General features: G+C 44.8%; 1 protein-coding gene across 4 annotated transcripts in view; it reads right to left on the reverse strand.

Annotated features, from left to right (window-relative positions):
- LOC137520899 (mediator of RNA polymerase II transcription subunit 8-B-like) overlaps nucleotides 1–15,125 on the reverse strand; it is a 230,312-nt gene that overhangs the window by 21,517 nt on the left and 193,670 nt on the right. For 3 of the 4 annotated variants that reach the window (XM_068239451.1, XM_068239455.1, XM_068239453.1), the window contains one exon: nucleotides 1,123–1,199. In XM_068239451.1, the coding sequence (XP_068095552.1) occupies nucleotides 1,123–1,199 (77 nt within the window). Of the gene's footprint in view, nucleotides 1–1,122; nucleotides 1,200–3,303; nucleotides 3,369–15,125 lie in introns of those variants that run through there. The other variant, XM_068239452.1, reaches the window with a different exon arrangement.

The following is a 15,125-nucleotide window of genomic DNA, read 5'->3' on the forward strand; positions in this document are numbered from 1 at the left end:
CGTGCTCATTCCTTTACCTGTTTTACCACTCTGCACCAATTAATATTGGACAAGACACAGAACATTTATATTGTCCTTTTCTCCTGGCAGACTCAGCGCCACAGCTGCAGCCACTAGGGCGCGCTCTATAAGCAGTGGCAGTGTTAGAGAGTCTTGCCCAAGTTTTCCTCACTGAATAGTTGCTGGCTTGCTGAACAGGAAGAGCAGAGATCCAAACCCTGGCCTCCTCTGTCAGAGCCCTGAAAGAGAGACTGAAGTCATCTTTTTTACCTGTTTTTTTTTTCTTTAGACCTCTTCAGCATTAAATTCTAAGCGGATTTGCCACATTCCCACAGCAGAACGAGCGATTTATAGCAAAGAAATAGCCCAGCAAAGATCCAGGACTCACAGATTTTCCTTCTTGGTAGAGGCAGAGCTGTACGCAGTAGCTCTGCCTCCTCTCCAGTCAATCTCTGCCCCTCTCAGTTTTCTTTCACTAGGAGGGGCAGGGAGAGGCGGAGATCAGTGGAGATTGACTGGATAGGAGGCAGAGCTACAGCATACAGCTCTGCCTCCCCCGAGTAGCAAAATCTGCAACCTGCAAAGTCGTGGAACTTTGCAGGTCTATTTCTTTGCTAGAAATCCCTCGTTCTTCCGCGGGAATGTGGGGAATACGCTTATAATTTAATGCTGAAGGGGACTAAAGGAGAAAATCAGGAAAAAAAGAGAGACTTCAGTGTCTCTTTAACCAGTACACTATCCAGCCAAGAAGATATCTGCTGAAATCCTATCTAATATCAGTCTATCTACCTACACCCCCACACACAGTATATATTTATATATTTTCATTTCTAACTGCATTTAGGCCTTGGTTCACACTATTTGATGTGTTTGTGTACATTTAGCCGCAATACAACAGATTTCTGGAAATCTAGACTATTGATATAGATGTCCTACAGGAACATTTTTATCTTTTTTTCTGATAAAGTGGAAATTACGCTTAAAAAATTATATTGATCTTTAAAAGGCCCATTTCCCGGAACCTGCACAAAATAGCTGCTGTAATGTAGAGGACGAGTTTTAATTGCTGTTTTATAGAACAAATGATTTTGCTTTAATTCTGAAGATGTACAAGAGTCTTACCTGCTCCTTTCATCAAGTCCTGATAGCGCTGCGCCCATTGTGAGAGCACGGCCAACATCTTTGCAGCTGCTCCCAACCTGCGGACACAAACAAGATGTGGAAATTAGCGAGATTGTCATGTTTTAAATCACATACCAGGAACAAGTTATCATTGGAGTCAACACTGGATATCCTACAGGATATATGAGGTGACATGTGACATGATGAGATAGCCGTGTATGTACAGTACCAAGCACACAAATAATTATGCTGCGTTCCTTTTTTTTTTTTTTTCTCTGTTTGAAAGAGTTAAACATCTAGTATGCAAGTGACCATTTCTGTCCAGTTGGAACCTGGTCGGACTAATATCGTAACAACAGCCTTAAAACACTTTCCTGATAGAAAACAGTTTGAGACCAGGAATTTTTTTATTTTTTTTCTCAAAGAGTCAATAGTTCATACATTTTAGTTCTGGCATACTTCAATGCATGTGCCACTGAACAGACAGTGAAACAGTAAAAAAAAACAAAAAAACAAAAAACACTTAAAGGTATACTGTAAGGGGTCGGGGAGGGGGGGGGGGGGGGGAATGAGTTGAACTTACCTGGGGCTTCTAATGGTCCTCCGCAGACGTCCTGTGCCTGCGCAGCCACTCACCGATGCTCCGGCACCGCCTCCAATTCACTTCTGGAATTTCAGACTGTAAAGTCTGAAAACCCCTGCGCCTGCATTGCCGTGTCCTCACTCCCGCCGTTGTCACCAGGAACATACTGCGCACGCACAGACCATACTGGGCCTGTGCTATACACTCCTGGTGAAGTCAGTGGGAGCAAGAACACAGCAACGCAGGCGCAGTGGTTTTCCGACTTTAAAGTCTGAAATTCCAGAAGTGAACCAGAGGCGGGGCCGAAGCATCGGTGAGTGGCTGCGCGGGCACAGGATGCCTGCGGGGGACCATTAGAAGCCCCGGGTAAGTTCAACTCATTTTCCCCCAACCCCCCTACAGTATTTATTTAAAAAATAGATTTAAAGGACAACTGTAGCAAGATGTATGTGGAGGCTTCCATATTTATTTCCTGTTAAATAATACCAGTTGCCTGGAAGCTCTACTGATCTATTTTGGTTGCAGTCGTGCAGAATCACACCAGAAACCAGCATGTAGCTAATCTTGTCAGATCTGACAATAATGTCAGAAACACCTGATCTGCTGCATGCTTGTTCAGAGTCTATGGCTAAAAGTATTAGAGGCAGAGGTTCAGCAGGACAGCCAGGCAACTGGTATTGCCTAAAAGGAAGTAAATATGGCAGCCTTCATATCCTTCTCATTACAATCGTCCTTTAAAAAGAAAATAAAACTGTGGGATATGTAAAAAAAATAATTTTTAGGAGAAGGACAATAGGTACAATAGTTTATCTCATTAGTTTATGTTCACCTTGTATTTCCTTTAAGTTGGCCATATATGGTTCATTACCCAATTTCCCCATCCGATGCATGCCAGTGTTTTATATATAGTGCCTAGCCTACCTCTAAGCTGGGCACCACTACATATATGCATCCCCCACCAAACCCTCTGTACAGGAAGTGAGGCGTAACGTGACTATGCCAGGAGGCGGAGCGATGCACAATGGATATATGCAATAGTTATAAAAAAAAAAAAAAAAGTTAGCAATGGGTCGCTTCACATTAGTCAGATCACTTGTGTCACTACTGTGCCTAATAAAATGTCCAGATATAATGTCCATAGTGCCAATTAGGAGTTGTCTGCTGCCAGTTTTCGTGCCCTGTAGTGTAGGTTTTACAATCCTGGTTTTAAAGTGAACCTGTACATAGTTGCCCATGGAGTGAGCATTAAAGCTTCATACACGATACATCACACTTTGCTGAGGCACCCGATAAAGACCGCCTGGATAAGAATCTAGCGTGTGTACAGCACATTCTCTCCTCACTAACCCCACCACCCCAAAGCTACTCTGCCGTGTGGCACAACGTCCCTCTTACCCCTTCCTGTCACAGCCTCTGCCAATCAAAAGCCCTATTACTAGGCTTTAACAGTACTTTGTGCCCACCCCTTCCTCCCACTAGCAAATATCTCCCATCTCTAACCAAGCAATATTTGTGATATTGGTGATACGATTAGTGGAACCAGTGAAGTGACCGTTAGCCAATGGGTGCTGCTTAGTGAGGGATAAAAAGGCGGGTACCATTTCCAACTCAGGCCTGGGTCGCTGTCCATAGACAGTTTTCTGAGTATAGGAAGTGTGTACCTTGCTTTACCTTCCTCACTATGCGTGAGATTGTATTCTGGTTCCCCTGATGTTTCTCCTGCTTCCAACTGTCTTTTTTTACTGTGCTGGTTTGCATGAAAAGGGTTGCTATGGACAACAAGCACAAATAAATACTCTATAAAGATGAGGCTCTGCGTTTTAACACACAAGTAAAGCAACACCAGGCTTTGAAGGTCTTTTTATATCTGCTGGGCTCATGTTGAAGTTGATTTTTTTTTTTCTTCTAATTTTGTTGTGTCGTAGCTGGAGCCCACTAATCCTGTCACCAATGTGACAGGAAATGGTGACAGTTAGGCAACTGGAGCAACTTAGTGAAGCAGGTAGGGCGGGGGCAAGTGTTCTTTCTCTCCCTTTCTGAGGCTCCTGCATCCCCTGTGTTCTTTTCCTCTTTAAGGTTCCTGCAACTCCGTGTCCTCTCCCAATCTGAGGCTCCTGCATCCCCCGTGTTCCCTCCTTCCCTGAGGCTCCTGCATCCCCCGTGTTCTCTCCCTCTCTGAGGCTCCTGCATCCCCGGTGTTCTCTCCCTCTCTGAGGCTCCTGCATCCCCGGTGTTCTCTCCCTCTCTGAGGCTCCTGCATCCCCGTGTTCTCTCCCTCTCTGAGGCTCCTGCATCCCCGTGTTCTCTCCCTCTCTGAGGCTCCTGCATCCCCGTGTTCTCTCCCTCTCTGAGGCTCCTGCATCCCCGTGTTCTCTCCCTCTGAGGCTCCTGCATCCCCGTGTTCTCTCCCTCTCTGAGGCTCCTGCATCCCCGTGTTCTCTCCCTCTCTGAGGCTCCTGCATCCCCGTGTTCTCTCCCTCTCTGAGGCTCCTGCATCCCCGTGTTCTCTCCCTCTCTGAGGCTCCTGCATCCCCGTGTTCTCTCCCTCTCTGAGGCTCCTGCATCCCCGTGTTCTCTCCCTCTCTGAGGCTCCTGCATCCCCGTGTTCTCTCCCTCTCTGAGGCTCCTGCATCCCCGTGTTCTCTCCCTCTCTGAGGCTCCTGCATCCCCGTGTTCTCTCCCTCTCTGAGGCTCCTGCATCCCCGTGTTCTCTCCCTCTCTGAGGCTCCTGCATCCCCGTGTTCTCTCCCTCTCTGAGGCTCCTGCATCCCCGTGTTCTCTCCCTCTCTGAGGCTCCTGCATCCCCGTGTTCTCTCCCTCTCTGAGGCTCCTGCATCCCCGTGTTCTCTCCCTCTTTGAGGCTCCTGCATCCCCGTGTTCTCTCCCTCTCTGAGGCTCCTGCATTCCCGTGTACTCTCCCTCTCTGAGGCTCCTGCATCCCCGTGTTCTCTCCCTCTCTGAGGCTCCTGCATCCCCGTGTTCTCTCCCTCTCTGAGGCTCCTGCATCCCACGTGTTCCCTCCTTCTGAGGCTCCTGTATCCCTCGTGTTCTTTCCCTCTCTGAGGTTTTAGCTATCTACTTTTCTATGTAGATTGGTGATCTGTTCCCTCTCATACATTACATCCCTCCACATGACTATTTCCATTTTCAGCAGCGTCTCCTCATTGCATATGATCAGCATACAATAATAACCAGCAATCACTATACTACAGGATTCTCACCTAATTAGACCATTTCCAGCTGAATTGAGAAATAATCTAATGTCTGCTCCCATCTTATCTGTCATCTGGGATAGGCCCTGCTTGAGAGATTAGCAATTCAATGAGCTGGAATCTCCTGTTGGACTGTGAATATATATTTCTCTGTGGTGGGAGGTCCCCCATCTCCTTGGAAAGGAAATGTTATGAGAGATTTGAGAAGGAATGATTCTAGATCATTCATGTCAAACTCCAGCCCGCGGGCCATATCTGGCCCTCAGAGCCATTAAATTTGTCCCACACGTGGTTTCCCCACTTTGCATTATGTTTAGCCCACTCTAGACCACCAGGGAAGCTATATTCGAGGTGAAGCTCTAGAACACCAGGAAAGCCATATAGGGGAGGTAGGGGGTAAGCACTAAACACTAGGGAACTGTATAGGGGAGAGAGGATCACTAGACACCAGGGAACTGTATAGGGATTGGAGAGGGGCCATTAGACACCAGTGAACTTTATAAGGGAGGAAGGTAGCTAGTAGACATTGAGGTTGGCCAGCAACATGGTCCCAAAGTACAACTTCGGCCCACATTGTATTTGAGTTTGAAACCCTTGTTCTAGGTGAAGGCTGTGATCACATGACTTTTCCAGAAGGCAACTTTAGAAGCCCTTATGCTGGGCATACACGGCTCGATCGATTCCCCGCTCGATTCTGCAGGCAATTCTCTTATCTTTCGCTCATTTTTCTTATCTTTTTCCATTGTCCTCAATGCAGAATTGAGCGGCGAAACAATCTGGTAGGAAATCGGACGTGTCGGAAATGATCTATCGAGCCATCTAAATGGCTCAGAATCGAGCCGTGTATTCCCAGCATTACTCTTTGAGGATAATGCAGGGCAGGAAGTATATCTTTCAAGCAAAAACTATGAAACCGTAAGCCTCTCCTCCCTCGTCACAGCTAATGCACAATTCATTTTCTTTCAGTTTGCTACTACAGTATTATTAATATAAAAAAAAAGAAAAATGCCACTCCCAAGAGTTTACCATCTAAAGAAGTTGGATAGCATTACTCAATGACATCAGTAACACACAAAGAGCCTGTATTCAAACAGATAAACTTTGCCCAACAGAGATAAGAGAATAAGCAGTAAAAGCAAAAAACTTTGATACAGGAACTTATGCAATCAGCAAACATGCATATATATGCAGACAGCGCTCCTCTTCTGATATCACAACCAGATGTAATCCACCTCACTTTTCAGGTGGGTCTCACACATGAATCAATAAGCCAACGAACTAGCAGCTTCAAATCTTCAAAAGAATTTAATCCAGATTCCTCTTAAAATCACAATAAAACAACAAGGCCAACATAGCGTAAAACCGTAAAACATAAGCAGCCAATGCCCTGCGCTAAGATGCACTCACGTCATATGGATAAGCTATACGCATATCAGGCCTATATGAGCCTTGCGGTGTCACCTCCAATGCGGTTTCGGCGTCCCGTCTCTGCTGCGGCGCTTCCGCTCGTGTGTAGCTTGTAGCCGGCTCGCGTTCCCCAGTTTGCTCCCAGTGACGTCAGGCGCTCCTGGAGCGCCTGACGTCACTGGGAGCAAACTGGGGAACGCGAGCCGGCTACAAGCTACACACGAGCGGAAGCGCCGCAGCGGAGACGGGACGCCGAAACCGCATTGGAGGTGACACCGCAAGGCTCATATAGGCCTGATATGCGTATAGCTTATCCATATGACGTGAGTGCATCTTAGCGCAGGGCATTGGCTGCTTATGTTTTACGGTTTTACGCTATGTTGGCCTTGTTGTTTTATTGTGATTTTAAGAGGAATCTGGATTAAATTCTTTTGAAGATTTGAAGCTGCTAGTTCGTTGGCTTATTGATTCATGTGAGAGACCCACCTGAAAAGTGAGGTGGATTACATCTGGTTGTGATATCAGAAGAGGAGCGCTGTCTGCATATATATGAATAGACTGGTCTGTGGATTGATGATAGCGAAGACTCTGAACTTATTGTGGACACTATTATTAACCAATTTTAGGAAAGCTGAGTGGGTGGGCGCATTCTGTAGTATTATAATAATCAGCAAACATGGCACCCCTGCAGCGACTGACCTGTTTAACAACAAGTAGCATGACTTATGTTATGCACAAGTCAATAATGACTCAATATGGCAAGAGATCGATCACTCCTTGATAAAAAATAAATATATCAGGTAGTGATTATTTGGTATTTATATAGGGTGCGGGGGGCGTGTCTGCCTAGGCCGTGCATGTAAGATCCGGCCAGGCTTTCAGGCTGAATTGCCGGAGATCGGAGCCACCCGGGAAGATGGCGAGAGATAGGCGGCCTTAAGGAGACCCCCAGGTAAGTATGGTACCTCAGACGCTTCTCGTCTCAGGTACGCTTTAAAATGGTGGCAGTGACAGGTTTAAAAGGTAGTCTTACATAGCCAAATGTCCTATGCTGCTGGATGTAGAAACTGGAACCCATATAGCGATTGATGTACTAAGCGCCAGTCGTATTGTCGTGCGCAGGCAATATGCAGAATGCCAGCACTAATCATGTACCTCGGGTCACGCTTATGGCTAATGCATAGTACACTTCTTGTGGTAGTAACGGTAATTGTGCCTGCGCACGGAAATATAACCGGCGGTCACTGTATCATCCCCACAGTGACAGAGCTCACTCAGCATTAGAATTCCTCGCAGCAGTTGTGCCTCAGCAATGAATGGAAGCCTTGCTGTGACAGAAGACAGCTTTACATCCAGGACTTTCTTACCCTGTGGCTAGGCAATTCTGTCAAGCAGCCGGATAAGGAGCATACAGCTGTGACAATACATTAAAGGTACACGTACAAGCACAATATGTACTGTAATGACTACTATGGAATGAAAACAGAAACCTACTGATTGTTCTGAGTGGCAGTTTAAGAATGAGGAATGATATAGACACACTACCGCAATCTAGCAATCTGAGGTCCGGTTCATACTCAAAACGCAAATCGATTTTTTTTTTTTTTGCCGCAATTTGCATTTTGACTCCCATTCAATAGAACAAGAATGACAACACAATCGCCCCCAAAGCGCTGCATGCAGTGCAATGGATTCAAATTGCAAAAGCTGCAGTGAGAATGATCACTTAGGAATACATTATTAAAGGGGCACTATGGCGAAAAATTGTAAAATTTAAAATATGTGCAAACAAACAAATAAGAAGTACATTTTTTCCAGAGTAAAATGAGCCATAAAATTACTTTTCTACTAGGTTGCTGTCACTTACAGTAGGTAGTAGAAATCTGACAGAAGCGACAGGTTTTGGACTCTTCATAGGGGGATTTTCAGGGATTTATTTATTTTCAAAAGCACTTAGTGAATGGCAGTTGTTCTGTCCAACTGCCACAAAACTGTAGCGAGCAGGGCAGCTGGCCAGCATCATTGTTTAAATCCTTTTTAGGGAATATCTTTATAAAGAATAAAAGCCTTGCTGAGAATCCCCTATGAAGAGATGGACTAGTCCAAAACCTGTCACTTCTGTCAGATTTCTACTACTTACTTTAAGTGACAGCAACATTGGAGGAGAAAAGTAATTTATGGTTCATTTTACTCTGGAAAAAACATACTGTACTTATTTGTCAATGTTAGCATATATTTTAAATTTTTAAATTTTTACGACATAATGCCCCTTTAACAGCTCTTTGCTGATCGCCAGCGATCTGAAAAGCGCTTCAGTGCGAACCAGCCCTGACTACGTGTATCAATACGGAGAAGGCCGGCCTATTTGCACTCATTTCCAGCCAAGTTGCTCAAGAAAACCTGTAGTGTGTACCCAGCTTTGCTGCTATAGGACACTAGACATACTTTTGCCAATCTGCAGAAAAGACAAGGAGATACACACAATAGGATACACAGCATGGTAAAGTGCCACACGTAGCCTTGTATTGGCGTTTCATTGCTGCAGCAGTGAGGAGGATGCTACACCAGCCTCTGTGACTAATTCCATGACATGTTCTCGCATGAAGTAACAAAATCAGATACAAATCTGCAGACAGATCACAACCTGTTCCTCACACACATTAGGATTGTTCTGATAATGATGTCAGTGTGGGTTTTTTTTCCACATTATCTAGGTGTGGCCAATCTGAGTGCTTCAAGCACTACACACCTTTATGACAGTACACTATCCATGCTACTGAGAATGCTGATCAGAGATATAGATAAATGTGTTATATATGCACATTACAATAATCAGCCAATACATTAACAAAAGCAGTGTAACAATTGGGCAAGTCCCTACAATAATCAGCCAATACATTAACAAAAGCAGTGTAACAATTGGGCAAGTCCCTTTTGTGCAACCGGAACAGCTCTGCACAGTCATGGCAAGACCTCTGAAGCTATCCTGTGCTATCTGGCACTAGGAGTAGGCCTGAAAGATAAATCGAATTTAAATCGAAATCGCGATCACCAAGATCACAATTTCGGAATCGTCAAAAGCAGCAATTATCGCGATCACATCTGGCTTCAAACTTCCCCAAAGTCCCGGCGCGTGCGGCCTGCAGCGTTGGACATACCTTCTGCACGAGTCTCAACGCTGTCCGTCCTCTATTGCCGTCTGCCGGCTCTTGTGCTTGGCATAAACTCTGGGTTCCTGTATGTCACATGACATACAGGAAGTATTCCGTGCATTAGAGCCTGCAGGAGGCGAAGTGGATAGATGGGCATCACTGGACTCGTGCTTGAAGCTATGTCAAGAACTGATGCAGCTTGGGGGACAGAGGAGGTACAGAGAGGGACAGAGTGGGCACAGAGAGAGACACAGGAGACAAAGGAGGCACAAAGAGAGACAGGGGGACAGAGGGGGAACAAAATCACAGAGGGGGAACAAAGCTTGATTTGAAGGAAATTGTGAATCGAATCAAAATTTCAGACAGAAATCGTTCAATTTTTTTCTAAAATCGTTCAGGCCTAACTAGGAGGGTAGCCGCAGATCCTTTCAAGTGTACCTGAGGCAAAAAAAAAGGCCAAAGATACAGATACTTGCTTATTTTTAATATCCTCAGACACTTGGTAGCCCCTTCTTCCCTCTGCGCTGCCGCCCTCATTCTCAGATTGACTGGTTCCAGCTGGAGCAGGCCACGTGCGCTGTCCATGCCATGCCCTCATGAATCACCATCCCGAATGGCTGTGCACAGAATCTAAGGGCCAGTTTCCACTGCTGCGGAAATCAGGCGAATCCACAGAATTTCCCCGCAAGCAAATCACGCGGGGTAACTCAGCCATAAGGGATAATGCTGCCGCCATCCGAATTGTTTGCCTTAGCGATTCGGCCGACATTGCAGAATTTTTCCTTGCGGGCAGCAGCGAATCCCGTGCTTCTGGGAGTCGTCTGCGTACCCACAGACCAGAAAGTGCGCGGCAGCTAGTGGAAACGAGCCCCAAGTGTCCTGAGCAAGCAAGGTTTGGATCATTAATAGGGGCTGAGCCCACTGACACAGTTGTGTCCGCTTTTCAGTCACACATCAATGTTACAGATACTGAAAAGCGGACAGAAGCAGACAACTGCTTTAGGGCTTGTTCACATAATTTAGCACAGATGGCCATGCTATCAAAACGCAACGCATACCGCCGCATGCCATCTGTGCTGCTGATCCCCTTAACTACAGTGAATGGGTCAGCGCTGCGTTTCCCCAAAAAATGCATGCAGCAGTGCGACAGCGCATCGAAATGACAGAAGTGCGTTTATGCACCTCTGCCGCTCTTACATGTCGCACGGCAGCGAGTACAATGTGAATGAGGCCTTAGTGAGCTCAGGCCATTAGTGCGCTTGCCCCGCAGCGCTCCCAGTGGTGGCAGCTACACTCAGCCATGTGGAAGCGTGCTGAGGGAACAGAACGGCGGCTACAGAAGCTGGTCACAAGAAGGGGGAAAATAAAGAATAAGGCCTGGTTCACACATAAATCTGTACATGTCCAGTGCGGGCCGGTCCTGTCAGTTTTGCATCACAAATGCACACCTATTATGTGTGAACACCCCCATAGAAAGATACAAAACTGACTGGACCAGACACGTACAGATTTATGTGTAAACACATCCATAGAGACACATACAAAACTAATGCCAACTGTCAAAAAACTGACAAGACAGGAGTGGACACTTGTGTGAACCAGGCTTGAGGGCCTGTTTCCACTAGCCGCGAATTCGCATCGCATCAAAACGGAAGCCATTGCATGTCAATAGAGTAATTTTCATTGCATGCGAGTTTTGCGATGTGAGGCGACCCAGGAAAAGAATTGCATGCATGCTGTACATATCTGCAGCATGCATCCGATTCCCATAGGCATTTGACAGAGGCGCTAAGCATTGACTAGACTCCTTGCGGTGTGATGCTCCTTACTTGTTGCCTGAGGAAACGGGAATATACCTGTGAAATGCGTTGCCTGTAATATTTGGAGTATGTAAATACATTTTCTTGTTGACAAATCGACAGCTTTGTGTCTGTTTGGAGATGGTAAGTCCACCACTGCCTCCCTAACAATTTTAGCATATTTTATCCTTTTGGCACCTCTGTTCTCTATCTATGATTCCCATAGGCAATACGAGATGCCCGCATCTGGACGAAAAGCGGAAGTCACCCACAGCTATATGCGGCACAATGCAATTGCATACGGGCAGTATTGGGGTGCTGAGTTGATGCAGGTTGGGGGTCGGCTGCCTCAGGTGATTTAAGTCAGTCTTGTGTACGAACCTTTAGGATGTGCATTGTTTAAAAGAAAATAAATATGGCAGCCTCCATATTCCTCAGTTCAGTTGTCCTTCAAGAAGTTAAATCTACACATACATACACACGCAGAACCACTTCCTCCCAATTATCTGGCCTCTATCTCTGATCATGCGTGAGGAAAAGTGCAGACTACGGAAAGAGTGAGACACAATGAATGACTGGATGAGACACGGACATCAGTACATTGTAGCGTGAAGAAGTAATTGGGAGCTGAGCGGTTTATTCAGCCCTGGACGGCCTCAGGACTCTCAACCCCCAACTGAACTACAAGTCTCTGTGTACTCCATTACCTAGAAGGAAGGAATGCGATTCCCAATGAAGATGGCCATTTATATACATTGCGAAAAGCTAAACCTTCAACCTTCATTTTCTGTAAATTCACATTCAGAAAAATTTTCCCTACTTTTGAAGTAATTTCACCACAAACATCTGGACTTTGCTGTCACCATGCATATTGAGCAAGTCCAAAGGTTTAATGTCACTTGTAAGCGGTATCAGGGCAGTACTAGCAGCATTCCTCTAGGGGGGACATTGTATGTGGCCACATGGTCTTGTTTTCTTTATGACTCGATTTAAAATGTAAGGAATGCAGAATCAGTCTTCCTATAGAAGGATCTCAACCAGGCTGCCGACTGGGAGAGTCTCACTTTCAGGCCTATAAATATTTCAGTCAGTCTTGTTTATTGCCTCTGTGGTAACACATTTTTCATTTTTACAGGTGAATCAAAGCTATGGCTCAATGATGACTCATACAGGTTTGTGCACATTCTGTGCTTTGTGCAGATTCACTGAATAGTGTAGAAATGCAGATGTGGGGCAGTACACCCAGCTATGAACAGCAACACACAAAAATTAAATCTAATTACACACATAATTATGGTCGTCTGCCTCCCACAACTAAAATTGGGCCTATTACTGTACCTGCAAACCTGCAATGACTAGACACATACATCTGTGGCCTAACATCCCTCCAATCCATGTTGGCAGTTGTAAAACAATTCAGTGTTCTCCCCAGAAATTTTTTCTAGATGGGTAGCATGAAAAAGTAGCTGGGTGCTGCACGAGGTGGGAATACAGGGCCAGCACAACTCTGCTTAATGCATAGTATCAATGTTCACAGTACAGTAGGCACCAACACACCTGTATTACCATTAAATGCTGCGCACCTTTATTGTGCAATTCATTCCCCATAATGTCTGACAATTATTTTGGGGGCCACGCACAGTCCCCCTTGCTCCACATGCCATGAGAAAGGGGGACTGTGCCTGGCTCCCGAAACAATTGTTGGATATTATGTGGAAATTATTGCACAATAAAGGTTTTTATTGTTTCGTGTTTATTGCTGCTTACAGCAAAGGTGGTGAATGAGGCGGTGAGCTGATGACTGCCGGGTGCCGCCCAAAATTAGCCGGGTGAAGCACCCGGCTAAAAGATCCTGGGGAGAAGACTGGATATCATATAAAGGTAGTGGGCAGGGCAAAGGTTGCATCTGCCCGCGACGTTGGAAGAAGAGGTGTCTATGTGGACACCTAACTGTATTGCTAGGTACAGATCAACGGGTTGCACCGATTCTTTGTGACTTCTCCCTGTCGATAATGGGATCAATTTTTTGAAGTAATTACCTGAAAAAAATCGATACATTTATCAAATCGGAAGCAGTTTGGACTTGTACACACGATGCAACCTTTCTTGTTGAACTCGATCGACGTACCGGTATGTCTTTTTTCAAATCAAATAACTATGTAACTTCCCACCAGATTACCTGCCGATCTGATGAGAAAATGCATCTTGTGTACCTAGCATTAGTGTTCATTATGGATCTGTTCCCATCCTCAGGGAGTCAGGTGAAGATGGGTTGGTTTACTAGAGATAATCAATGATATGGAAATGCTTCCAAGTTTATGCAAATTTATGTAAATCTTTATGCAAATATATGCTACCTGAAAATGGACCAATCAAGTCCCACCCAGGTTTAAAATTGATTGGACCTATTTCAAGATGCATATATCTGCATACAACTTTACATAAATTTGCATTAACTCAGAAGCATCTGCATATCATTGATCATGCCAATTGTAGACCCGGTACTTGTGCACAGCACTAATTGGAAACCTCTCAGGTTCCAGCACAATATCCATCTGTGGGTAACAGGAGCAGCCCAGCCCCGACTTTTTACCACTCTACAAAGAAACTTATTTGATTCTTAATTTTTAATGCTGCCTGTGTCCACCTGGAACATGTTCTAACCCTTTTAATACTGTCCAAAAGAACTTTAAGGCCAAATGCATCAAATTAATCCATCTGGCCGAATCTGCAAGCGTTGTTTGCACTGCCGTAAACAATCGTGTAAATAATATTTTACACGTTCATAGTAAAACCCACCAAAGGCAATGAGGATCAGAACGATCCTCAGCAACTTAATCCAACATTGAGGTCGTTCAAAAACGAATGATCGCCGCAGGTGGTGTGCGTTGTGAAATATCATTTAATCAATTTTCAGTAAACATTTTGTGCAACATTGTTTACTGAAAAATCGCTACGTGGGCATGGTCCTTTACAAAATAAGAAGACTTTTGCACTAATATTGCATGAATTTCTAGAACTATTGTACAGTCAGAACAGTGCAAAACCAGGGCTAACCTGTCGTAGAAATAAGAAGTGGATGATACCACTTCCAAAACTCATGCAAAGCTGCCACACTGGGGGAGGATCTGTCAGCTTGTGCTGTATAGGTTTTATTCCCCACATGACTGAATTAAAGTTCTCTTTCACAGCTGTCAGTCACATCTCATCCTTGTAAAACCCAGAGAGCAGCCAAACTGAGATTTATTTATTTTGTATGAAGTAGGAGTATCTAGACTGATTTGCATCATTCAGTCCATCTTAAGCCCCATCTACACGATACGATTCTTTATACGATTCAATTACGATTCTATTTACGATCCGATTAAATCCGACATGTCCGATCGGGATTCGATTCAATTTGATTTGCTATTGTTTGAAATGGCAAATCGAACTGAATTGAATCGAATTCTGATCGGACATGTCAGATTTAATCGGATCGTAAATAGAATCGTAATTGAATCGTATAAAGAATCGTATCGTGTAGATGGGGCTTTACGCTAAGAAGGGCTCTGACTGCTGCGGTTTTCCTACTAAAATTGTGATTCATGTTTTTCTGTGTTAAAGATACCACAGTACATCTTACCTCACTCAGAGGATTCTCTCACAGACTGCACTAATTCTGAGAATCCTTATCTCCTCCTGTTTTAGAAGAATAATCGCACCTTCTTAAAATGTCTGAGACAGTTCGGCATTATTTCTAGAAACCTTTTTTCTCTCAGACAATATTGAAAAACCCAGCTTTAAGACCTTTCTTGCTGGACTAGCACTGATGTAAATCATATTCTGGTGCTACTCCTTCACACAATCT

Source organism: Hyperolius riggenbachi, chromosome 6, assembly GCF_040937935.1.
Source record: "Hyperolius riggenbachi isolate aHypRig1 chromosome 6, aHypRig1.pri, whole genome shotgun sequence".
Lineage (NCBI taxonomy): Eukaryota > Metazoa > Chordata > Amphibia > Anura > Hyperoliidae > Hyperolius > Hyperolius riggenbachi.